At 44.5% G+C, this 25,619-nt stretch overlaps 1 protein-coding gene across 1 annotated transcript in view; it reads right to left on the bottom strand.

Annotated features, from left to right (window-relative positions):
* Window positions 1-7,593: 7,593 nt before the first annotated feature.
* Window positions 7,594-25,619, bottom strand: part of LOC8026496 (peroxidase) — a 51,154-nt gene continuing 33,128 nt past the window's right edge. The window contains exons 9-14 of the mRNA XM_040207028.2: window positions 24,199-24,353; window positions 20,882-21,217; window positions 19,398-19,603; window positions 13,426-13,598; window positions 8,495-8,591; window positions 7,594-7,893 (exon numbers count right to left, since the gene is read on the bottom strand). Coding sequence (XP_040062962.1) covers window positions 7,821-7,893; window positions 8,495-8,591; window positions 13,426-13,598; window positions 19,398-19,603; window positions 20,882-21,217; window positions 24,199-24,353 — 1,040 coding nt within the window. The 3' untranslated portion in view covers window positions 7,594-7,820. The remainder of the gene's footprint in view (window positions 7,894-8,494; window positions 8,592-13,425; window positions 13,599-19,397; window positions 19,604-20,881; window positions 21,218-24,198; window positions 24,354-25,619) is intronic.

Below are 25,619 nucleotides of genomic sequence, written 5' to 3' on the forward strand. Positions count from 1 at the left end.
TCAAACTCAGCTGAACGTTTTCTCTCCCAGCCTCGCGTATAAGGATAACAAACCTCCATCCCCCGGCGCATGACGTCACACTGTCAAACACTTTCTCACCCACCCTTTCCACAACTCCCTCCGCAGTTTGTAAACAAGATCAATAAGCCAACTCGGACCCAGACTGAATCACTTCCCCCAAACCTTAATCTTGACGCCGACACCCGGCGGGAAGTAACAACCGCTCCACAGATCGCTGAACCAAACAAGCCTATAATTTTAACTTTGGGGACTTTGGTGAAACACGGCAAAGCGTATGACCTCCAGAGGCGGTATATCCTAACTGCCCCCTAACCCCCTCTCTCTCCCTAAAAAAAAAAAAAATTAAAACAGAATCATTTTTGAGGAACCTTAAACCAGCTACGTACAAACATATACTTCCAACACAAATACAAAACCAGGAAACCATGGCTCGCACAAACAAAACACACTCAAAGGTATCCATAATAACCCTGAGACGAAGGAAAAATAAAAAAACGGACAGTACAACGAAGTCTCTATGAGACTTCGTTGTACTGTCCGTTTTTTTATTTTTCCTTCGTCTCAGGGTTATTATGGATACCATTCACCAGCTCGCCTGTGTTTTTTACCTTTCTTCACACTCAAAGGCTTAGAAATCTATTTGTTGTCTTGTTTATAAATGTTTACGGGTTACTAATACAGTTGGTTGTGCTGTTTACTTTAATAGTTTCGATAAGGCTTCTTTTAGCTGCATCTCTTTCCCTCGCCAACATCGTTGTCTTATTGAACAGCGGCTTGGAATCGTCGCATTCACCTACGTGTTTTCCAATCTCCGAATTTTGCGAGTTAGATGCAACTGCACTCTTGTGCTCAGCAATACGGCCATTAATACACCGCTTTGTTTGGCCCACATACGCCCCTCCGCACTCAAGCGGAATACTATAAACGACTTCCCCCTCACACTCCACCTCTCCTGCCCTGTATTTCTTTACACATCCCACATAAACCCTCGTAAAAGGCGACAACTTACTTAACTTAAAATCTGATTTAGAAACTACCGAAACACCGAAACGATATGCCACCGCTTTCAAATTATGAGAAACCGCATGAAAAAAAAGGTACCACTGCCGGCCATCGTCAACAAAACCACGTGATCCCCGTCCAAGTACCACGTGACGCCTCCGCCGCTCCGCACTCCGGCGGCTACAGACGGAGTGCCAGAGAGCGCTGTGAGAGGGAGAGGCGCCCTCAGAATGAACCAGCCGATCAGGCCACAGCACTCTCTTTCAACCACCCGATCTCGCGCGCTCTGGAAAGAGCGCTCGAGAGAGCGCAGAAAGAACCAGCGAAATCGTCATTAGCTCGGTTCAGCGACCTGTGGAGCGGTTGTTACTTGTCGCCGGGTGTCGGCGTCAAGATTAATCTGGGTCCGAGTTGGCTTATTGACCTTGTTTACGAACTGCGGAGGGAGTTGTGGAAAGGGTGGGTGAGAGAGTGTTTGACAGTGTGACGTCATGCGCCGAGGGATGGAGGTTTGTTGTCCTTATAAGCGAGGCTGGGAGAGTAAAAGTTCAGCTGAGTTTGATACCTGTTTCTGTGTTGTCCCTATTTTTCTCTTTTTTGTCTTACGTCTCGGGTTTTACAATGTTGGAGGCTATTAAATCGGTTCCGCGCAATATCCATTGCATAACGTTAAATAATATCCTAGCACCATTGCACAGCGGACACTACTCTCTCGTCCGGCTGCCGTGTTGACTCGCGGTTGCACCACTTCACGGCACCGCGAGGTAAACCTCACCACAAGGGCACAAAAGATTGCGGCGCAGGTTGACACAAGGAGACGAGACGGAGACAAGACAACTTGGGACCAGCGGCCCGTGCAGAGTGCAACACCTCGTCTTCATCATTATTCTAAATTCGGCCATATCTTAACTTATCATCGGCGTTACCGCACGCGTTGCATTATTAGACGTCACAGTTTCCCTGCTAAATTGAGTAGGAAAACTGAATTGCTGAGGTCACGTGACGTCAATTTCCCCGCTAAATTTCGCAAACATCTCCCGCTAAATTTAGTGGGGACATTGACGTCACATGACCTCAACACCAATTCAATTTCCCCGCTAAATTTAGCGGGGAAAGTTCATCGCTAAATTTAGAGGGGAAACTAAATTGGTGTTGAAATCACTTGACGTCAATTTCCCTGCTAAATTTAACGGGGAAACTTAACCTGCTAAATTTAGCGGAGAAATGTTTCCACTAAATTTAGCGGGAAGATTTTCGCTAAATTTCCCCGCTAAAATTAGCAGGGAAATTTTCGGCTAAATGGGAGTGGAGCAGGAGCGGAGGAGGGGAAGGGGAGGAGGGGCATACCTTCCCTTCTGTACCCTCCCCCCCTCCTCCTCAAGAGCTGCGCACTAATTCGGCATTACAGAGAATTTTAAATGTCTTCCATTTTGTTTTCACAATATTCCAGGGACGTTTTGGTTTTCCAGTTATCAGCTTGAGAGAAATGTTCTGGTCTTAACATTGTTCTTATTATTTAGTGAATAGACGGTATATTGCTGTCATCTTGATTATAGCCAACCGGCAGTGACGCAGCACCAACAGAGTGAGAGCCCACGGTTATATCCTGTCTGGTTGTAACTTGGCACATGGTAAACGCTACGTCCTACATTGCGTTTAGACGGCTGCGATGTGCACTACGCGTACGAGTGCAAAGCATATATATTGGAGCATAACGCAGGGAAACGCCTGACACTTCTTCGGGGTCAAAAGCGCACTGCGGCGATACGTAGTCCCGTCGTTCTGACTGGCCCACTGGGGTCGTAGTTTCCACCGTACTGGCATGTATACACTCAGGGATTCCTAGCCTACCCGGCATTTCTTGCTTCGGACACTAGGCTAAGCGACGCCACCAAACTAATAGCCCACGTTTAAACAATGCAGCCGACACTGCCAAGCATACTATACTGTTTCTCGCTTCAATAGTTAGATTACGCCAAACCAAACAGTATTGCAGGTTGTCTATATTCGTGTTAGTTTTGGCATTTCTTAACTTTCTGGCGTTCTGCGTTCATTATATGAAATAAAAACATGTTAAACAAGACTGACTTCACTAACGTTGAATTTGCATTTACGGTATACGACAGCGAGTCGCGGACAAGGCAAGACTTCAGCAAGAAGTGACCCCCCCCCCCCCTTTCCCCCCTCCCCAAACGTTTTATATCACACCACGAGCACTTGCCTCCAATCGTTCTCCACCTAACGAATTAATTTTCGTACTTGGCAGTGTGCTGCTCTACTCCGTTTCACTCTAAGTTCGACCGCAAATGACACTACAATCTGATTACGACAATGCAACAGCGCCAAAAACTTATCGTCACGGCACTAATCGCCTTTGTGCGTTTATTCGCCGTCATTTCCAGAAACAATTGATGCACCCCCGATTACTCCAAGAACAATGCATACCAGCAGTTAAAAAAACACACTATATGAGATTTAAAGGGAATTATAAAATATCGCGCTAGAAAGTTTGAAAGTGCATTGTATTTATAGTACTTTACTTCAAGTACAGGGTAAACCTCAAAATATTTTTTTTTGTTTTACTGCGAAAATAGCGCAGCACCGTACACTCATTCTCCGCCCAGGTGTTGCCCCAGCGGTAAATAATCCTCTTCACTAACGAGGCAAAAATGGCGTTGTGATTGCAATAAAAACAGTGTTTCTTTATTCAGACATATCCACTGACCATAAAAATATGTTCTTAGATAACATATTGAAAATTATTATTTAGAAAAATGTTGGTACTCAGTTGAGTTCCTGGGTAGTCACTTTGTATGAAAGTTAAGAGAACAATTTTTGTTTAGAGGGCACAAAAATATGTTGCACTTCGTTCACCTGACCCTGGTCTTTCCGCACAGTCGAAGTTTCTACATTTCAATGAATTCCTTAGTTTCCTATGGTCAGGGAAATGCCTGAATCCATCTAACCTGACGTCACTGTTCGGTATTGAAACAGGTTTTCTGGTATTTCTCTGTCCACCTGTAGCAGAGCTCCAGGCACTTTCAGCACGAACTTGACATGAGCTTTTCGCTCTTATGAGAGTTCCTGCAACGTCAGCTTTAATATCAATTAAGCTGAGCTTCTTTCCCTTTCTGTTCCCTAATTCAAAGTCACTCAGGTACTGCATCCACGCATTGCATGCTGCCATGTCCAAGAATTGGGCGAAAAGACGGATTGTCCCCTTCTTATTGTGAAGCTATATCCGGTAGTACGAAATGTACCTGTCCATGAGGTCGCTGTCTCCCATGTTGATATTGTATTGAGCAACGACGGCAGGTCGGGCAAAGTCGACTTTCTTGTGCTCCTCCTTTGACCACCTTTTACAAGTACCTTCTGGGTGAATTCCAAAAGCTGAGGACATCATAAAGACGGACTTGTTGTCCTTCCACTTTACCAAGCATAGTTTACCGTCTTCTCTTACTTTCTGCACAGAAGTTCCTCTGCCCATCTCCTTGTCTTTGGGGAATGTGAGCGCAGCCCCATCCGTGCGATTTGCCACAACTGTCCCAGTTAGAAAGATGTTGTTTGTTTGTTTGTTTGTTTGTTGGTTCAACCCGGGAGGGTAAGGCAACTGTGAGCGGGCATTACGCCCATACCAAGGGGTCCATAGTGCCTCTATGGCAGAAAAAGAGAGGAAAAATAATAAATAACTAGAACCGGTACATAGTGGAAGAAGTAAGTTCTGTGGGAGAACACAAATCGAGTTAGATGCTCCGCGGGTGGGCTCGCTCTTGGTAAATGTTCATAGTGAGGCACTGTCGACTGGTGGTGAACTAATGATTGGCGCCGGGAGGGAACTTCAAAGTTTCACCGCACGGGGTACGAAGGAGTGCGAGTGCCGAAGCGTACGGGTTAAAAGGGGCTGCTACCACCAGTGCGGGTACGCCGCAGGGAAGAGGAAAGAGGGAGAGAGGAGTCCGGTAGCAGAAAAGTGGCTAGTTGTCGCGTGGTTGCTACTTGACGCCGAAGTTGAAGCGGGTCCCAGCCGACTGAATGGAGGAGATCCCTAGTGTGCAGTTCTCGATAGGATGGTGTTCGGGGGAAGAGTTGGTGTCTCATAATAAGGTAGGCAGCGCGACATTGTACCGACTCGAAGGAGGCAACACGTTTTCCCGGTCCACTGATAATTTAAGAAGCCTAAGACATTAAGGCGATGAAACAGGATGATCGGCCCAGTACAATTCTTCCTTTGTATAACCGGCGCACAAACTCTGGTACGTCGGGAGCCCCAAATAACGTGCTCCAGTATTCTATCCGTGCTGATAGGCAACACCATACATTGAATGAAAGTCACATGTTTGAAAATGCATGCACTGTATTTGGTTGTGACAGGATGTTGTGAATTGAGGTTGGTAAATCTAAACCAAAACAGTAGGCAAAATATACCCAAGATGTTTTGCGCGGCACTACGCTACTAACCCTTCGATTTTGCAAGAGCCTCGAATACAAACCCGAATATTGGCGGACAAGGTGCTTGGTAGTGCGCTGATGGTGTAAGCTGCATTCAGACGTGACACTCCCGGCCCCGTTTGGATGCAGAGTGCGGAACTATAAATACTACTTCTAATAACCACCTTCTGTGTTCAACCATCTGCGTCATCAACTGGGCTGTGGAAGGCATTCTGAGCACGCGCAGTTGCCGTCTTCTGCGGAAGGCATCAGCCCCGCTCATTCGTTCACAGCCCGGTGGCATTTTTAGCCCGGTTGGTAAGTACTGGAAAGGGAGACAAAACAAGCAAGCATTCTAAAAAAAAAAAAAAAAAAAAATTGCTCGTGCTTTTTGTTTTTAGTTTTGGTACAAAATGACGTTTTTGGTCTTCCTTCTCATTGCAGTTTTCCTCATTACGAACATGCACTCAGTAAAATTTTAACAAAATATCGTACCATTGGCGCTTTATAACGCGTCTGCTCAATTCAATCACGTTTCTTTTCCCTTAACTTAGAACTTGTACCTTTCAAATATAGTAATGCTTTATTGCACAAACAAAGTGCAATATTACCTGTACATGTTTTAATTATAATTGGCGAGTTAGATTACTCTGTTAGTTATTAATCATTTAGCACTTTACGAAGCCTAGACGTATTTGGTTAAGCGTGCGCAGACAAGATCAACACAATATTTATAAAAGGCGGCCTCAATACCAGTCAATAGCCCTCACCCTTCACTATATGGTTCTTTGTTGTAAAGAAAATACAGAAAGAACTTTAAAAATCTAGATATGGCATCACACTCTCACCATAAAATCCCCCCCTTCTTCCCCCCCCCCCCCCCCCCCCCCCCCCCCCCGTGAGCTAAACTACACCTCTCCTTACAAAGTCCGAATCCAGAAAGGTCTTTTGCTTCAAAGAAAGCTAGGACGTGCAATTATTGATAAGCTGGAGGACTAACCTGCGGATTGCCTAAAGGGAAGCTGAAGAGGTCATTGAGTTCGAGCAAAGAATAAAATTTGAAATGTAGACACCTTAAAATAATGTGTCTTAATTTTTTTTTTCGACCTTAAGAGTAGAGGCGTTGTAATAACTAATTAAAATTTCGACGCAGACCCGCCCGCTGCGGCTCGCCGAGGGTAGGAAATCGCAAGAGCGGAAAGAAAAGGCTCGAGGTGCACCTAAGAACTTACGAGTTATGAATGCGAAATGTCGTTCTTCCGCTCCCTTATTTCGTCTGCGTCGTCGTGGACGGCCGAGCGCGCGCTCTCCTTGCCACGCTGACCTCGGCAGTGGAGCCGCTGCCTCGCTCGACGGCCAGACGCTTCGTATTACCGGCGCACTGGAGGCGCTGACATGCAGCGCTATGGGTAGGCGGTCGTTAAAACTGACGCTCAGCGGCCAATGGGAACCTTGTTCCTTGAAACTATGACGCACGCCAGCCAATGGGACCGAAGCCGAAATCCATCATATTTCGGCTTCGAAATCTCATGTTCAGATTTCGAAGCCGAAATCCCCGCTCTCAATTCACTGCGCTCTATTGAGAGCGGGGAAACTAGGTGTCGTATGGTTAGGCTTTCCGCGCGGCTTCAAAGCTGGGAGCCATCAGAGCGTGGCTTCACTTGGAGAAAGGAGTTTAGGTGCCGTTTGACGCGGCTTCAGAGCTGATGACGTCGGCTCGCTCCATGGGACAGTTAATGCTCTCGCATTAAGAACTAGCAAAAGTGGCGTCATCCGCGGGGTACCCTTGCTCGTCACTAAGCTGGCTCGGAGATGATGTCACGACGCCCCGGACAGATAGCAGGCGGCATAGAGGATCGTCGCATGCCCGGCGGCAATCGCAGCACGCATTTGTCGAAAGAAATGCGGCATACGTTTACTTCTCCCCAAGGTACGTGCGATTACTAAATTCACGGGACAAAGAGCTATAGAAATCCGCTCCTAACTCAAAGTTTTTGAAAACTGCTTCAACTTTCCATTAATCATCTTGGCACACTACGTAGGTGGCGAAAGGTTTACTAAGCATTGGCGTTAATGTTTAGTGAGAAAAGAGAATATATATTTCTCTTCCTCTGTATTTCGTCTCCGAAGACACAACTCCGGTAGTGTGAATACTCAATTTATTTGACACCTTTCAGATAATAAACATCCCGGCAATTACTTGATTTGCTTGCAGCTAGATGATTTTGATCAGGTTATCAATGCAGTAAGTAGTAATTCATATTTCTAATGAAAAGTAATAGTACGAGAATACGGAAATAGCCAAATCTCGAGACGACGTATTTCGGCAACTCCCCGCTGCAAACGTCTCTGGATTCCGTCCTCGATGGTTACTTGTACAAATCGTAGTTGTAGTCAGTTTCGGCGAGGATAGCTTTGCAGTTCACTTTGGAGTTGCCTTTCCTGCAAAAAATTAAATAATAATATCAATAGTCTACAAAAAATGATTAAGTATTAAACACAAAACACTCAATCAAAAGGGTACAAGTCATAAACTGCAAACAAAGCTGCTGCCCACTAGCGCCAGCTGAACCTCTAGTTACATATTATATCGTCTCTAGTCTTTGTGCAAACGCATTCGAACGCCGAAAACTGCCGATGCTGGTCGGTTGGGAAGCGTTCAAACGGGAGCAGAGCAAAGGTCCTTTTGCGTCTTCCTAATATTCGTACGATTTAGAGCTCAGTGCTTCGATGTACCCACGCATTTCCTCCTCTGCCCGAGTTCCTCATCGTGCACACATTTCTGGAGCTTATCACCCAGGGGAAAATGATGACTTACTGGGCTGGGGTCACTTGTGCGGCATCTGATATTCCGCAGAAGAGAGCGCAGTACGCCGTCCAAAGGCCGTAGACAAAGACAAATAATCGTCTTTTGCGTCCGCAGAAGACGATTATTAGAATGGTCTATCGGAATCGGCACATTTACTTGGGCCATGTGCAGGATCGGCTCCCGACCCATCAATGGTCCGACTAGGCAGTGAAGTCGTATATCGCGCACACTCACCCCGACATCTTGAAGACGTTGCGTTGTAGGAACTCCACGTCCGTGTTCCTGCAGATTAGAGTGGCCATACTGACCTTGAGAATGTCACGTACTTGGTCTGCAAAGGAAAGAAACAAAACACTTATCCGGTGTCCAAGTACAGTATACACATGCTATATCGGCAAGAATTGTCGGTAATCAAAACGAAAATTTCCGATTTTTATAGATGTTGTGCTAGGATATAAATAAGATCCTTTGTCAAAGGTTGTGACTCTCAATCAACAGATGGTGCTGGATGCTTTCTTTAGGGGCTTTAGAAGTAGACATGCGTGTTAACGTATTAAACCGTGTGGGGTGAGGCTTCGGTTTAGTCTGCATTATAGTTCTATCCGATGCTGCTGGCACTACTTGAATTCACGCAAGTGATCATACAACAACTTTTGTTTTTGTGGTTTCGATGCTTTAGAACTTGACTCAAACAAAACGTGTTCGTTTATCAGCATATATTTGAGCAAAGCTTATTGTTGTTTAGAAACAAAATTGCAACTACACATATATTGGACGCCAGTTACCTTCCAAAAAGGCATCGAGTATGCCAACACTCTACAAAAAATCTGGTAGTAAAAGAACTCTTAGGGGTTCTTAGGCTTAGCCATATTTTGCCCCCTAAAAAGTTATTTTAAGCACCCCCTAAAAAGCTCCTTCGTGAAAAGCCTATAAAGGGTTCTTCTAAGATCCTCTTTTGATGCAAAAAAAGTTCTTCATCGCCCTGTTGCCTTTTTAATGCGCCAGATGTCGATAGTGCTTGAGGTAAACCGTTCTTCACAAGCTGAAAAAGTTCTTGGGGAGTCGAATAACCTTCCAAGAACGGATGATTTTTGTTGGGTGCAAGGCAATGATTTAAGTAGTTAAATAAAATATATCATAGTCGGTCTTCATGTAACGTAGTTACTACATCAAACAAATTGGAAAGCCTCCAATTGCACATTTTACTTCAAAAGAATAACGAAAAAAAAAAATATTTATCTAAAGCTTTTTACTAAAAAATACGCAAATTTGTAATAAACAAAAGCATATCGCAATAATTTAACATTTGAATGGAGGGCAAAGTGCGAATAGCACAGAAATCCGTTCCGTGCGTCTTCAAGGAAACGTACAAATACCATGTGGATCTGTAGACAAGGTTTTATAGCGCGGAAGAAAACAGTTGCATGGGAGAGCTTCAAATGGATGAGATTAATTGTTTGGAGTCTCGGTCGCAGAGTGTTTTAATTTTGATTTTGTTATCCTGGCTTCGAATTGTCCATCTGTGTAATAGCCGTGGGTGGTACTTATCGAAAAAGTAGTCGAAGTATTTTCTTGATTAAAAAAAGTGAACATGAAGCGTTTCGGATATTCGTAGGTTTTATAAACAGCAAAATGATGAATATTAACAGCATTCAAATAAACCATTTAAAGTTACTCTTGTTATATATTTACGCGATGTCTTGCACACTGTCAATTGTTTGTGGTCACGTGGATAGTTTTTTTTTAATTGAATAAGCAGAAGTGTTTGTGATAACAATGTATATAATTTATCTATATCAGTTTTGTCTACTTTTTTCAAGGAACTCGAGCATATTATTTGATGCTGTTCTGATAGGTTTATCACACTCTGTTTATACAAAATCTCAGTTCGGTCTTAGAACAAAAAAAAAAATGTTCCGCTGAATTTATGCGGACCCTCCACTCGCAGTCGGAAAAATCGGCCACGTTATCTGCTGCCTGTCCCTGTTGCAAGTGTTTATCATAACCACTCGCATAGGTTGGCAACACATATAACACGTGCTGTGCCTGGAGCAATGGTCTGTTCCACATGAGCTATGTTTTCATGGAAACTACCAAAGAGCACCAAAAAGAGAGGGAACCAATCACGTGCATTCCATCCTTCATGAAGATTCGATAAGGTGTACAGTTAATAGGTGTATATGGATGTGATCGTAACGCATCCAGTCCAAACTTAACGAGCGTGATTCTAGGTAGAGGAGAAATAAAGAATGGGGACTGGGCGGATGGAATCGATTTTGTCTCAGTTCGATGTGCTACGATCATATTCATGTAAACTTGAGCTGGACGAATGTGATTTGTACCTTCTCATATCATGCGCTACGGTCGTATTGATGTAAACTCAGTCATAGGCTGAGGACAGTAGCACTTTGAAATAAGAATAAACTAGTCACATCCGTCCAGCCGACCTTTTTATTCCTCTGATATTCAATCATTGTCGTCTTATTATGTTTCGAATCACCACGATTGCAAACATGTATTCTTTTTTCTTCCTAGATTTTGACTTTTTTAGGCTGTTTCCGTCACAGCATGTCCGCCGAAACATTGACTGAGACGGATCCCAAGTTGAGCCTCACGCAGTGAACATATTCAATCCAAGATCGGCATTTCATACTGCAACTCTGGTAAACTCCGTGCTTGCGTAAACATTCCGATCTCCATCATCACGTCTAGAACCTTCGCAAAAAAGAACTAAAAGGAGAGACCGGATCTATCTATTCCAGGGGTGGCCAGGCTGACCCGGCCTAAGAGCCGCAAACAAAGCCACGAACCCTCCAAGAGCCGCGGGGGGGTGCGCAAACTTTTGTCCAGAGTAATAAACTAAACTCGAACTAATTTCAATCTATCCGAGTCAAAAGCAGTCACTGCACGTAAGGTAGCAGTAGCACAACACTATCAAACTGCAACCTGTCTTTCGATTTAAAACGCGTTCCATTTCTCTTTTTGGAGAAGAACGGGGGGGGGGGGGGGGGGGGGGGGGGTAGGGGGGGAGCCTCGAGCCGCACTTTAACAGGTGAAGAGCCGCCCACCCCTGATCTGTTCCATAAATAAGCTCAAATTTTAGTCCCACCCTAGATAGACGCCGAGTATTTATTTCTTAAATTCGCATCTCAAGGAAAAACGCTTCTGGCTGAGTACTGCTGTTTGCCAGCATACGTCTATATCGCTTATGTCCGGTTCTTTTTTAAAACGCATAAAAACCAAACTAGTATCGTTTTATTACCCCTTTTAATGGGCGATAAATAATATGAAAATTGAGAAGCCGAACAGAAAACAAAGCAGGTGTCATAAAATTGCAGATATTTGAACGGAGCACTGAGAATGTTGGGGTCTGTGGTGACCCCAACATTACACGAATTGGCGCTAAATCACCTTTGCAAAACACTCTTCTTTAAGCATTTTTGTCAAGCGACCTTGCGACAAACATCCCAGTAAAAACAGGTATGTTGCCCCGATTCAAATAGTGTCATGCCCGACAAACAACGCGTTCCAGAAAAGCGCTACAACTGTTGTGGTACCATGAATGTTTGTAACGACATTCGTATGCCCATGTATACATTCTCATTATTTGTTATGAAGGGAAGTTTAACTGTGAAAACGGATGCTCTGATTACATGATGTGCCACTGGCAGGGACTTCAATAGAAACATTCAACTCCAGAAAAAATAATCTCTGCCAGATATTATTCGCCATTTGAAATAAGGGCTTCTAGAACATATTTAAGAACTTCGAAATCATGGTCCCCTTCGTGAACATTTCTGTGCTCACAAAGAATTACGTGCACTTCCACTTTTCACTTTTTTTTTGTTTGCTTTCTTCTCTTATATATATATTATCGACTCCATCCTTCGTCTGCCAGGAGTTTGATTTCGTTAGAGAACGTGAAGCATTGCCTTCTTTGTAACAGTTTTCCTTCCCATGCTCAAGATGGGAAGGTTAGACGGCTATACGAATATTCGCCCTGCTTAAAACCTAGGTTTTATATCGGTCTTTAAACGGCGGTGTCTGGTAGCAAGATGCAAATTAATTTATGCCGATGCATAGCACAAACCTCAGCCCAAGGCTACACAGCAAAGGTTTTTTGGCCGCCAGGACTTTCAACTGAATTTGGTTTGGACGAATTTTCGTTTCCTTATTACGTAAGCTTTTTTCTGACATTTATCCTGCTTTCTTTTGATTTGTCTTGGCAACCTCGTTAGACGCGCTTACACCTGCTTTTCATTTCTGGGATCATGGGATCGGGACGCCTCACACAACATTTAATTTATGACCGTCGACGCTCATAAATTTAATTTATGACTGTCGAATGTTTTCAGAACTTAAGCTTTAATCTAAAATCGCGATTAAAATAGCGCATCTTACTTCCGCACGCGTACTCTGGAGTGATAACGTGCAGATTTTATTCTTCTTGGCTTGCAGTACGAAAAATCAGCAATCAAGAAACAATTCTAAATATGGTTATGGTACCTGAACTTAAACATAGCATGATGGCACTGCCTGAATATCACATTATTAAATCAGTTAAGATTCTGCCTAAGCGCACACTTAGTTTGATTGCTTTATTTTGTTTCTATGTATTTCTTTATTTTTTGGTTATTCCGCAGTACCATGGGCAATTATTGCCAAGGGGTATTATTATAGCCAAAACAAGGTTGGGAGCAAAATGAAGCGAGCCGCATTACATGATTGACCAAGCATAGATTCTTAATTAATAATTTTCCAATATCAGCTTTTTCAAGAAGAATGTTCTTGATGTTCCAGTACAAAGCAAATCTAGAAAATAATGGGCTTTATATTTCTGTGGGAAGTTAATGGTACAGAGATTTGGACGAGCATGTTGACATACCTGTCTGTGCTCGTCCCTCCCTTTTGCTTAGCTTTTGTGATATTAGTAATAGCACACAGGAACAGTTTTCAACAGTTCACAACCAAGCTTATTAAAACATGTTGAAGAAATTTACACGTCTATTCGCACGCATAGAAGCCATATGTGAGAGGAAACAGTGCGAGAAATCGACTGCCTATACTGACGTTCTTGACTCTGTAAAACTTCTTTCAATACTACCAAGTCGGGCGCGACTAGGCGAGAAGGATGACACGGCAATGTCAAAAAGATCATAGCTTACCCTTGCTAAATGCCCCCGGGTGGTAGAGGTGCTCGAACCAGAAGCGATCGGCGTACTTCAGCCTGTAGTACTGCTCGCCCATGATGCACACTGCCGTGGGACCGTAGAACGAGCCAAGAACTGGTTTTTCCAAGGCGAGACCGGCCACCAGGTCCAAGTCCTCAAAGTGGTTGCTGCAGTAACACACAATACGGAAAACCCTCCCTCAGATCCATCACCTAAGCTTTATTTTAACAAAGAGTATGTTTTATCCGCTGATTTCGGAGTAAACCGTCATGAAGCACCGTCTTGAAGAATCGTCACGAAGAACATTCATAAAAAAAACGTCATGATGAATAGTGACGTCACGTGGCACCACGCCGTAATGTGATACTCTTACGTCACAATGTCTCGTGAAGTCGCAGTGTCACGGGGTGTCATGGTGTTGCGTGATGTCAAGAGAACATTCGAATGTTCTCTTGACATCACGCGACACCATAACACCTCTGACGTCCCATGCTATGTGACGTCAGAGTGTCGGATGATATTTTTATCATCCTCGTTCTCGCATCGCCAGCCTTGTGCCTGCTGCATGAGTTTTAACTTCAGCGCAGGCCCGCGCTTGTCACGTGTTTGAGGTGGTCCTAAAATTGACTGATCTAAATGTTTTCACTTACGCTCAGCTAATTGCGAATTCAAACCGCATGTAAATATTTACAAATTAGAAAGTTTAGTCAAGTTTAGGAAATTGTTTTGCTAAGTAGTATGTTTTTTTTTTTCAATCCCTGACGTCCGCCGTAACTAGAAGTTTGTTCTAAAAGAAGTGTTTTTCTCAGACTCTATTTATGGGATGTTAAAGATTATACGCGGAAACACCCGGTATTAGCCTGTGGTGCCCCTTTAAAACGGAAATAAGAAGGGACACCCCACCAAGAATCAAAAGAGTGACCGAGGGGATTCTTAGCGGATGTCATACCAACTAAGCTAAGCCACTCAGGTGCTCGGAAAGCAACCGTGGAAGTAGTGGATTAGGAAGGAGCAGCCACGAAAGTAAGCTTTACGTCACGCTTGCGTTCCGTGGAAAATTACCTCTAAGAGGGGGATTTACGTCCCAAGCAATAGAAAAGTACCCCGTTTGTAGAGCACGCTGCTGTTTGCGCTCAGCACATTATGTGCTCCCTGGCCTTTTTCAGCATTATCAAGCTTTTGTATTTTTTTAACTTCTACGTTTGAAAATTTTGGTAATCAATAGCTCAAATCAAAATATGCCAACAACGCTCTGCCGTCGAACTGGGAAGTGTACTTTTCTTTAATGACCATTACAGCCTACCTTGGGAACTAGCAAGAAATGTACGCATTTTAAAGAATTCAAAATCAAACGATCTGTAATCTACTCTTCCATTTACAGAACATTTAATTTTGCAGAACTTAAATATGTTTTGGTTTTTTGTTTTGTTCTCATTACACTACCAACGAGTATACGCCTTTGTAACGTGTGCACGCCTTTGATTACGAAGCGCTGTGTTGTTTGTAAAGTAGAATATTTTCTTGTGACAGACGAATCCGTTCAGAACACGCCAAGTACGCTCCGTCCCCATATCAATGATCCAACACTTAACGCCGCAATGTTTCCGCCTTTCACACACGCAAACTCCTTTACCAAATTGGCCAGTTTACACCGAAAAGTGGAAGTGGGGTTGCTTTTTGAAAGCAGTAATATCGACAATGCAAGATTAATTGCTTAGGCAGGTGTGGAATAAAAACCAGCGTGAAGAAGGAGAGGAAAATAGATGGTGCTATGGGGGAATATAGTCAGCGTGAAATAAAATCAACACTCTGAAATAAGCTGGGTGCAGCGAGAAGACGAAGTGCACACCATTGTTTATGCACGTATATCTGTGAGTGTAAATACCCAATGAAACAGTATATCTCACTTACTCCTGCACGGCTGCTCGTCAAATAAAACACGTTTTTCACATCTGGTAACACTGCTGATGGTTCTGACCTCACAACGTTCTGCATTAATTTTTCTCGTGCGATTGCGTTTTAGCAATAGTGCATAAAGGAATCTTTATTTGTTTTATTTGTTTGCTTGCATCGATAAATGTACTAATGGCATGTGCCCATAAATGCTGTCAATTAAGCACAGTTACTAAAAGTGTACGAGTGTGCCCTAGACCTGCTGGTAACATGACAGGAAACGTACGAATATATTAAAGTTAAAATTTTATATTGCTTCTACACTGCGCATTATCAAAAAGGTTTTTTCTTAGTGTTACCCATGTAATTTCCACCATGGTTCGCGAAGTCTGCTTTTTTTAATCGCCACGCAGTTCTGACCTGAACACTCAACGTGAGTTGTTGGGTGCACCGATTTGATAACTAACATCTGCCTCACTGTTTCACAAGTATAGTAGGGAACAGTTGCAATGAGGCGGCTCGAGTGCTCGTTCTAGGTTGATGCACGCACCCCTCCTCGACGGGAACATTGTCGTGCATAGGGTCTCCTTAAGTAGCCCTTCCGAAGATACAGGGCTCCACCGGGAAAAGGACGCAAAGTTCGCCTCTCTTGCAGTTGCGCACCCCAACGTTTGCCCTGTTATTTCGCAACTCCTCTTCCATCCGGAAGAAGGTGGTGATTGTTCTCATCGCCCTCGGCTACTGCATACTTTCGCACTACATGAACGAGCTCAATAACTCAACACTTTTTTTTTTATAAAAACACGTTTCACTATGCTTGGCTATGACGTAATCAGGACTTCCGCCGATCTAGTACCGCGAATCACCGGGAGGTTCGAGCTTATGGGGAAGATTGGCAACCAATTCAAGAAGTAGATTGACACGCAACGACGAAGCACGAAAGTGCCGCTCACTCGAGAGCACTTGAGCCGTGTTCCAAAGTTGCTTGATCTCACGCCAAAGGAAAGAGCTTTTGAATGTTGGCATACGAAACCCTACCAGCGTCAAACATCACTACATCCGTATCATCACGTGATATGACCTGCGAAAATAACTCGTATATAGTTGAGTAAGGTTTGGAATACGGCCCACATAAGGTAGTCAGACGCTGCTGTTTCAATGGGCACTAACGAAGCCGTAGCGCTGGAGTTCCTTTAGAACACCACCGGAGGATAAAGCAGAGATGACCAGTTTTACGTGAGGATTCTGCCGGGGCTCGTGATCAGTGAGGAGCCGAGTTGCAACCGGACGCAGCACTCGTGTAACGGTCTTCCATTGCAATAGTGCCACACCCCAGGCTGCGCCAGCTATATAACCCAGTCTGTGTTTAAAATAATGCATAGCAAGACTTGATCTAGTTCAGCTCGACCAAGATACCATTTATAAGATTACTTGTACAGAAAAGAGTGTGCCGAGTTTGTACATTCTAAAAATTGCTTGTGCGTCTACTTACCCGCAAAAAACTCAGAGCCAATCTCTCCTATTTACGAAATCAGCTCAGCTAATGATGAGGCGGAACATCTGTACAGACCTAAAATGAAGTCTGCGCTGTGGCACTACGCAATGCAAAGCGTCATGCTTGCATTACGTAATGCCACAGCGCAGACTTAATTTTGAGGTCTAAAGAGATGTTCCGCCTCATCATTATGCGCTGAACTGATTCCGTTGATCAGAGAGATTGGCTCTTCGAGTGTTTTGCCGGTAAGTAGATACGCAGGCATTCTTAAGAGAGTAGTTACATGATCTACACTTGCTGACGTGCGCAGCAGTTATTTTAAGCAAATGGAGATTTTGCAACTGCATTTGCCATTGTCTTAATTTAGTTACGTTCTTTGAATAATTTCTACATACCAGGTGAGCACGTGCGGAACTTGTAACTATACTTCCTGCGTGCTCCCTACATTTTGAGAGTTTGGGGTATAATTTATTATCTGAGCCGGAGCTCAAAATCCAATTCAGGAAAAGAAAGAGTACATACTAGGACGGCTTAAGAAACAATCTTGTTGCGATAGCTGCTAGACGGTCGCTGCCGTGCTGAAAGAAGATCGCTCTCCGGTAGTTATCTTTAGTAAATAAATATAACTTTATTTTTTAATTCCCACTTTTTACTCCTCCCGGAATACTATTTGGTATCACTGGATTCCAAATATATATTGAGAAAATGGAAGGCGAAGGCGACGCCAAAACTGAAAATGCATATTTCTTCGCGTTTTTCAGTGGTGTTACGTTATACGTTGGAAAACTTGCTAGCCGATCAGATAGTTTAAAAAGCAGAGCGTATCTTAAATTGATTTTTTTCTGACCAGCGATATGTAACTGGAAATTTAACTGGAATTCTTTCTGGAAACCTGGAATCCAGATTGCAGACAAAAAAAAATTCTGAAAACTTGAAATCTAGATTGAATCCAGATAGATTTCCGGTTCCATAATTCAGATAGCGAAAGTTATACTGGGTTTTCTCGGTAAGGAGAGCTTCTACGGCCTTCATTTTCCATCTTCAAATTTCTTGAAATGCGAAAACAACAAGTTATACTGCTGACATTGTTCATCAGTATATATATCGTCACTTTTTAGTTAATCGTGATGATTAAAACCTGAGACTGAAGTGAGGGAATAAATAGGAACCTTTAAAGTCGAAGAAAGCGACGTCTTCTCCTCTACCTTTTTTCTTAGACTTCGAAGTTTAATATTTTTTCCTCACCTCAGTCTTGGGTTTTAAAAATCATGATTGACTATCACCAGCTCGCCTGCGCATTCACTGTCATTACTTTTTAGTGCTGCCAGAATATATATTAAGACTAAAAAATAGGCGAGGGCCAAGTTTCAAAATTAAATACTTCGGGAAAAAAGGCTACTAGCTCAGCCGCGTCTATTTGTGTTTTGAGTAAATTTGAAGTGAAATCAGCGACCATCCAGAGTTCGCCGGAGATGTTTTGTTTAAAGTCGTTACGCGAAAACAAGTTGATGGTGGAGTGATACGAGTACCTTCTACGTTTATAGGTCACCGAAGCCTTGAACTATCACCGGCTATAGTAACTTCACGCCCTCATTATTTCGAGCTTCTATCAATAGTAAGTTTGTTTCGTGTATGTTTAGACAACGGGAAGTTAGCCCCAATGGGTGTCTAGTGGCTTCGCTGTAGATGAATAATGTAATCACTGCAGTATCGCTGCTCGTCTTGGTTTTTTTATCGCGCGTCACGCAGTAGTGGTGCACTACCGCTCGCCGGTACGATGCCCATCCAAATCAAAATCAGGAGGGGTGGCGATTTTGTGACAACTCAGATTCTCTGACTTCTCGACTGTAAGAGAATACGTGGAAATAAAGTTTTATCTCATATTGAGGTTCTTCTTCTTTTACGCAGTTCTGTTGATCGTTTAAAGATACTCACAGTTTTTTTGCTTATAAAATAAGTTATCTGGCCTATTTTGTTTAACTTAGCAACTCTCGTTTATTTCATATTAAAAATAAAAAACGTAAGCACCGTATGCATAAAGTTTTATTGAAATACCCAGAGCCTAGCAGTTTAGGATTGATCGTTAATGCAACAAAGTCATGACCAGTGAACACCGGGAAAGCCTAATTTGTCACCCCTTGTTTGTTTTCCTGCACAACTTAAAGTGAAATCGCCCATGAGTATCGAAAGTAATGTATCTGTCTCCTCGTTAACACCACTTTGAAAAAAGTAAATCTCCAAATCAGCTGCGCAGGTAACACGAAATGTTATATCCATCAGGTGCCCGAACCAACTCGATACTCAAAAAAACCGTGTTGCTAGTCTGTTACAGGCTGAACAAAAGCGAGACAAGCCCCGAACTCTAGCAGAGCGAACTCGGGAGAAGAAAGAAGTGGAAAGGAGGAAACCACCAGTCGTGGTGAGCAGAGAGCTTTGTGGGAGGAGCTTGCCCTGCTTTCCTTAACCCTTAACGGTCTCTAGTCGAAGAAGTTACACGCGTCTTCTCGTTGCCATTTTTGCTCCTTCTCTCCCGGCGCGTCCTGTACAGAGGGAGCGAAAAGCAAGGCCCTATACGTACCCGTAAACGGCCTGTAGCCTGTTGACGGCGTCGTACGACTTGCTCTCCTTCTTGAAGTCGTCGAAGGAGTAGACGGGCCTTAGCCCGCACAGCTTGCGGTAGTGCACGTACGGGGGCAGGCCGTGGTCTCGGCCACGGTCCACGTCCAGGGACAGCAGGTCCTTGCCCAGCAGGTTCGGGGGGTTGGAGAACAGGAACCGAGTGATCTGCTCGAGCCGTCGTCCGAAGTCAGTCGCTCCCGGAGACGTCCCGTGCGTCCAACAGCTCGTCACGCATGCGACTCAACAAACCCTGGGCGTGGCCTATTGTGTGAACGCTTTTTGTTTCGTTATTCGTTCTCAGACATTCTTGTCGCCTAATGCCATGATCCCGTTGGGCGTGGACCGAACAAGGCGATCGGGACTGGCCCCGTCCTGCATTTTTTACTAAGCAGCAGTGCTTCATTTGCCACGTCCCTTGCCGAGGGCCTGTTCAGGCCAGAGACCGGACATGAGTGTTTGGCGCGTGTCTAATCAGTGATAACACGAGTGTCGGCCGAGTGCTGGCGCAACAAAAATGAAACAGACTAGCTGTTTCATTTTTTTTTAAACGTGGTTCACACGGTGCAGCATTATCCAAACAGTATTTATTTGAGAAAAATCTCAAATAACACAGCATATGCCATATACAGTGTCGACAAGTCACTTCACGACGTTCAAACAGAATACGGCTTGTCTTTGGGCACGTTCTGAAGAGAGCTGCTCTTTTGCACAACACCAAAGCAAATGAACGAATGTGTCGATTCCGTCCCCATAGCGCTGAGTTTATCAGCTATATTTAGCCAAGACCGGAAACATAGCCGGGGAGAATTTCAGGAGTTTATCTCGACATAATAATCCTCGAAGGACGTCGAACGGCCTGTGTCGCGGGCTGCTTGGCGTTTGCTCTTTTCGTTTGTTTCCTGCGAAGGCCGAGCAGGCTACGAGCCCTGGTATTCCCTGGTTCTCACAGTGGAAGATAAGGCAGAAAGGGTAAGCATCCTGAACAGGCAAAAAAAGTAAACACTTTCAAGAAAAGCCGGAGAACTTTGAATGCTCAATGCAAGTGAGGAGTCGCGCTGACTGGGTTTCCACAGCAGAGGCGGGTGGGAGAATTTTCTGGCTGATAAAGGTCGCCCGAGTCGCAAACTGGCGGCGGCCAGAGAGCTATTTTTACAAAGGTCTCTACATGGCTTGCCATTTACGTCACATCAACCGCCATTGCCCCGTACCATGCTCCTGGTACGGGGAAATGCAAGGCCAAAAAACGCCTTTCCCGTTTCAAAAGACAAGAGGCATGATCGTGAGAAAAACGGTGGCACCTAGTCTGTGTGAAGACATATTTAATAAATCCGGCTCAACGCAAAGGCACCTCGGGCTCCACAGAGAGATGAGGGAGCAGATAGCCGTATACCTCCGCCCGCTAGTCTCAGTCTCCAGCAAGAAAGCCACCCAAAAGCCGCTCACCTCCTTGCTGTACACGGTGTCCTGGTGCTGGAGGTGTTTGCAGGCGGCGCCCACGACCAGCGACCTGACGGGGTCCGTCCGGGGCTTGCAGAAGTCGTCCATGGTGTTCAGGTCGTAGGACACGCGCGACGTATGAAAGCACTTGTGGCCCTCGCGCTCGAACTTGGTGCCCACCACGGCGTGGGGCAACCGGTTGGCCGCCGCCGCGTATGTGTTCAGCAGCGACGGGTTCAGCGTCTCGTTGTAGTAGTAGTGCACCGTGGGCACTTGCAGCCTATACCTGGACACCACCTCGGGGCCCAGTACGTGTGGCAAGTACTCCTTATAAGCGATAACCTGCAACGACACGCAATTCGTGTTTGTCGTGAGGCAGGTCAGTCTGTACGTCTGAGGTAACCCTAAAGCGTTGATACTTCGTCTCACCCTGCCGTAGACTGAAGGTAAAACCTATGAACCACCCGGTCCAATGAATGCGCGTCTCAGAGTGCTGATTCCAACATCAAATTTATACTAGTCTTTTAACTGACCCGTGATTGAACCTGGAGGCCCGTAGCATCTACATATAGTCCATTCGAGGATAGAACGAACAGACATAAATCACTGGCTCATATAACACAAGATAAATATATGCCTTTACCTTCTATGAGTTTTTATTCGCTGCAAAGTGTTTCCTTTTACAATTTTGTCAGGCGTCTGGATTGTATAAAAACTGCGCATACGAAGTCGAGGTCAACCAGAAAACTTTATTCTCCGAATGCTTCGCACTGGGTAGCAGAGCATACAACTGGGATAAAATCAGATTGTTTTACGTTCTTTCCAATAAAGGCAGGCGTTCGTATTTAGGCAAGCGCACAGGTAACATCGTGAGAAGGCCCATATGGGTAATCTGTTCACTGACCTCAATTTTTGCTGCACGTAGATGAGAACACCGTGACGTTATTAATTCTCATAGTTCACTGCTCAATGTTTGCAACGAGAGAGGAAGGTTTATTAACACAAGATAATAGCGTGATATGATCAATATTCTAGCTCTGAGGGAAAGTAGACATAGGCGCGTGTTGTTCATCGTGTCCAGCTAGCATAATAATCACCAGTCATGTCACTGCCTGGTTAAGTTTTAATATCAAACTATGGCCGTTCTTTAGGAATTAATATTCGTATGAGTCATCTGAACCGTAGAAGAGTATAAATTTGAATGAGTTGGTGATGCGTGCCAAAATTAAAACGGCGTAAGAAATACGAAGGAGAAGGTGAAGAAACGGACAAGCCAGACGCTAACTTACAACGGAATTCGAGAGAGAAAACACATATCCCTGAAATCACAAAGTACTAGAGCGATGTCATGAATCAACCGCTTTACACAGATTTAAATGCGCTATCTCGCCCAATTGCTGCATGGTGAACTGATGCACGTGCTCTCCTCGCTCTGCGAAATGTAGAATTCCCCACAAAAGTTTCTCGCCCTCTACATTTCATCTTTACATTTCTCGTAGGGCTTGAATGTCTAATTTCTTTGATTTCGTAATTTTTTTTTCTACGCTGTTTTCATTTCGCTATCTGAAGAGAGTATCCTTACTTTGATTTTGGTTTGCCTCTTCGTGCTGGTCAAAGCACACGCCTAATGCCCGTTTGCTTCGACGATATTCCTGTTCGATTTGTATGAGCGTTAAAAATTCTTCCGGCTGTAAAATACTTTTACTGGCCGGAATTCCAAGTTGACAACTTTCTAGTGTACTGCTACGCTTGTCTCGTCTTAAAAGCAATTCAAGTTGTTTTTCAGGATCATGCGGCTTCCAAAAGCACGCTTTGAATGCGGACACTCTTGGCTCATGTTTAATGGACACATGAAATATTCGCTGTTTTAGGGCGCAGCTCTTAGGCGCCCGTTTCCGGCCTGAGCGGCGTCGCCGTCGCCGTCGCCGTCGGTGTAACCGCGCGGTGTATTATGGAAAATATCCCATAATGCACCGCGCGGGACCCTCGTGACGTCAATCGTGGCGTCACGTGTGACGTCACGAGGATCCCGCGCGGTGCATTATGGGACATTTCCCATGATTTACCGCGCGGGGAGAAGGAAGATGGAGAAAGAGAGGGAGGAGGACGAGGGGGAGGGGAGGAGGAGGGGGAGGAGAAGGTGAGAGAAGCGGAGGAGGATGAGGGAGAGGAGAGAGGAGGAGGGGGAGGAGGGAAGAGGAGGGGAAAGAAGAAAAGAGAAGAGGGGGAGGAGGGAGGAGGAGGAGGAGAGAGAAGGAGCTTGAAGGATGAGGGGAGGAGGAGGAGGGAGGAGGAGTGGCAGGTAGGAGAAGGAGGTGAGGAGAAGGGGTATACCATCCCCTCAGTACCCTTCCCTCGTCTCCTCCTCAAGAGCTGCGCTCTAATTCGGCGTTACAGGAAGTTGTAAACGGCTTTCATTTTTTATTATTAACTTTTTTTTAAACTTGTCATTAGAACTAATACAGATACCAGATTGTGATAGTCAGTACCTAGACACTGTTTTCAACAATGCTCCAAGCCACAAAGATGCAATGGGTGCTCACATTTCACTCAAACGTTCACAAACTAAAACGCACAAATGTGCCCATGTAGAGCCCTATTTGAAGAATGTTTCACATTGAACAGCGAGCGACACGAGCAAACACGTTTTCCAGAATGAACTACGAGGCGTATTGTGGGTTCGACGTAATTAAGAACGAGCTCGGCTGTGCTGCGGTAGTTTTATATAGCTCCGATTTGAGAAATAAATGAGTCCCTCGATACTGAACTGTAGCTATATTTGATCATTAAAAGCCGTCAGTGTTCCTTTACAGCTGCCAAGAGTAGTCTGTGCAATATTTAGTCAAAGTATTGAAAATTATAATAATTTACGAAACGCCGCGACTGAAAAAAAAAAAAAAAAAGCTCAAGGAATTCCTTAATTTTGGATGGGGAACAACATCCAGAACCTTCGGTACCAGCATTCTAATTAGATGCCCATGAATCCGTCACCAAATAAAATTGTCACGATTGCCTTAAACCGCCACGCTAAAGGAAAGTGGAAGATGTTCGTTAGGTGCGATTGCGGCAGTTTGAACTAAAACACTGCAACCGACTAAAGGAATAACGTTTTTAATTGCATTGCTTGCAACCAACCACTTTTCGCTCAAAACGAGAATAGGGAACCACCCTTTTTACTCGTGATTTGAAAGTTGTAAGTAAAGATTGCAGCTAAATCACCACCCTTCGCGGCAGTGTGAGGCTAGTGCGTAAGAAAGCGCGCAATTGAGACGAACGATCAATGAGTGCCGATGCAGTCGGCATGGGAGGTAAAGGGGCCGCACCTGTAGGCAGGCACTGATCATCTTGCGGGCCACATGGTAGATTTTGTCGTTGGGCCAACCCTTCTTCTTGAGTTTGTCCGCGATATGGTTGTGCTCACGAACCAAGAGCGTTTGCAGTGATGCAATCACCGGGGTCAGTGAAGCCCGGTTGTCTCCTACAACACAACGAAATACGCCGTACATCAGGAGTGACTCAAATGAACATCGCACCAAGCACAATAAGAACAGGTAAAAAGCCACAAAAAGAGGTAATGTTTTTAAACTCTCAGAGCCTTAAAAGGACACTGAATTAGAACCTGAAATAAACGCGAAACATCCAGAAATAAGTCGAATAGAATTATTATACCTGAAAATAATGATTGCACGCGTGTGATTTGAGCGGATGGCCATATTATTTTTTTTTTTGTTCTGAATGCCAGAGTTTGGTGAGCGTTTCAAAATCAGTCGATGAAGGGCGCGATGCGTCTTGGGATATTTCTCGAGAATGCGACGTAATCGGCCCTAGCAGGGCCACGCATGCTGCAGTTATTAGCTTTGCCACTTGGTGGGGTCAGTGCGTTACAATATTGCTTAGTCGTAATACCCATGGACTGAACGACCGCACAACCGCAAGGTCTCTTCGATTCCATCGTTCTGATCGCCCCACCGTCACCCTCGTGTTGACGGAGCGCTCGCGCTGCAAGTACCTGCGGTTTTGTGTGCAGAACACTACGTCAACACGAAAATCATATACGATGACGAGATCAGTAATCGACGCCGGCGCACGCTCGCTTACAGCGAGATCACATTCAAGTGATTCAGTTGTTTGTTCAAGCCATGCAGGAGGTGGGTCCATGTACTACTTCAGCGCCTTTGCGCTCCTTTTGTTGTAAGAGTCTTCACTACAAAGATGATTACTGCAGAATACGACGGACGAGCGATACGGACAGCTTCATCAGTTCTCTCTCGTTCGTTCGCAAACAGCAGGACCGTTGCACCAGTGTCTCACAGTTGATACACTACGTAGCTGCCCAAATACTCTTCCACACGATATCATGGCGACTCATCGGAAACGCACAGATTATTCGCGAACATTTGATTCGTCCAATGAAGCAAACAAAATGTTCGAAATAGATACAATACTAAGTTTGCGGGCGACCTAATGAAGGTTACGAACAATTAATTATACCTGAGCTGGTGAAAGTTAACCGTGATAAATATTTGAGACGTCGCATTGTCCCTTTTTTGTCTCTTCAATTGTTTGATGTTCCATCTTTCTTATCTACAGTCTCAGGCATAATTCATCATGTTCGAAAGACGAAGACTGCCTCCAAGCCGTCTTCTTTGGGAACTGCTCGTTAACCACGCTTGTTGGCACGGCCCAACGTGGCTTACTCAACGGCGGCATTCTCCGCCAATATCGTAATATGGTAGAATGCTGG

The sequence above is a fragment of the Ixodes scapularis genome, unplaced genomic scaffold (genome assembly GCF_016920785.2).
Source record: "Ixodes scapularis isolate PalLabHiFi unplaced genomic scaffold, ASM1692078v2 PGA_scaffold1__304_contigs__length_218370807, whole genome shotgun sequence".
Lineage (NCBI taxonomy): Eukaryota > Metazoa > Arthropoda > Arachnida > Ixodida > Ixodidae > Ixodes > Ixodes scapularis.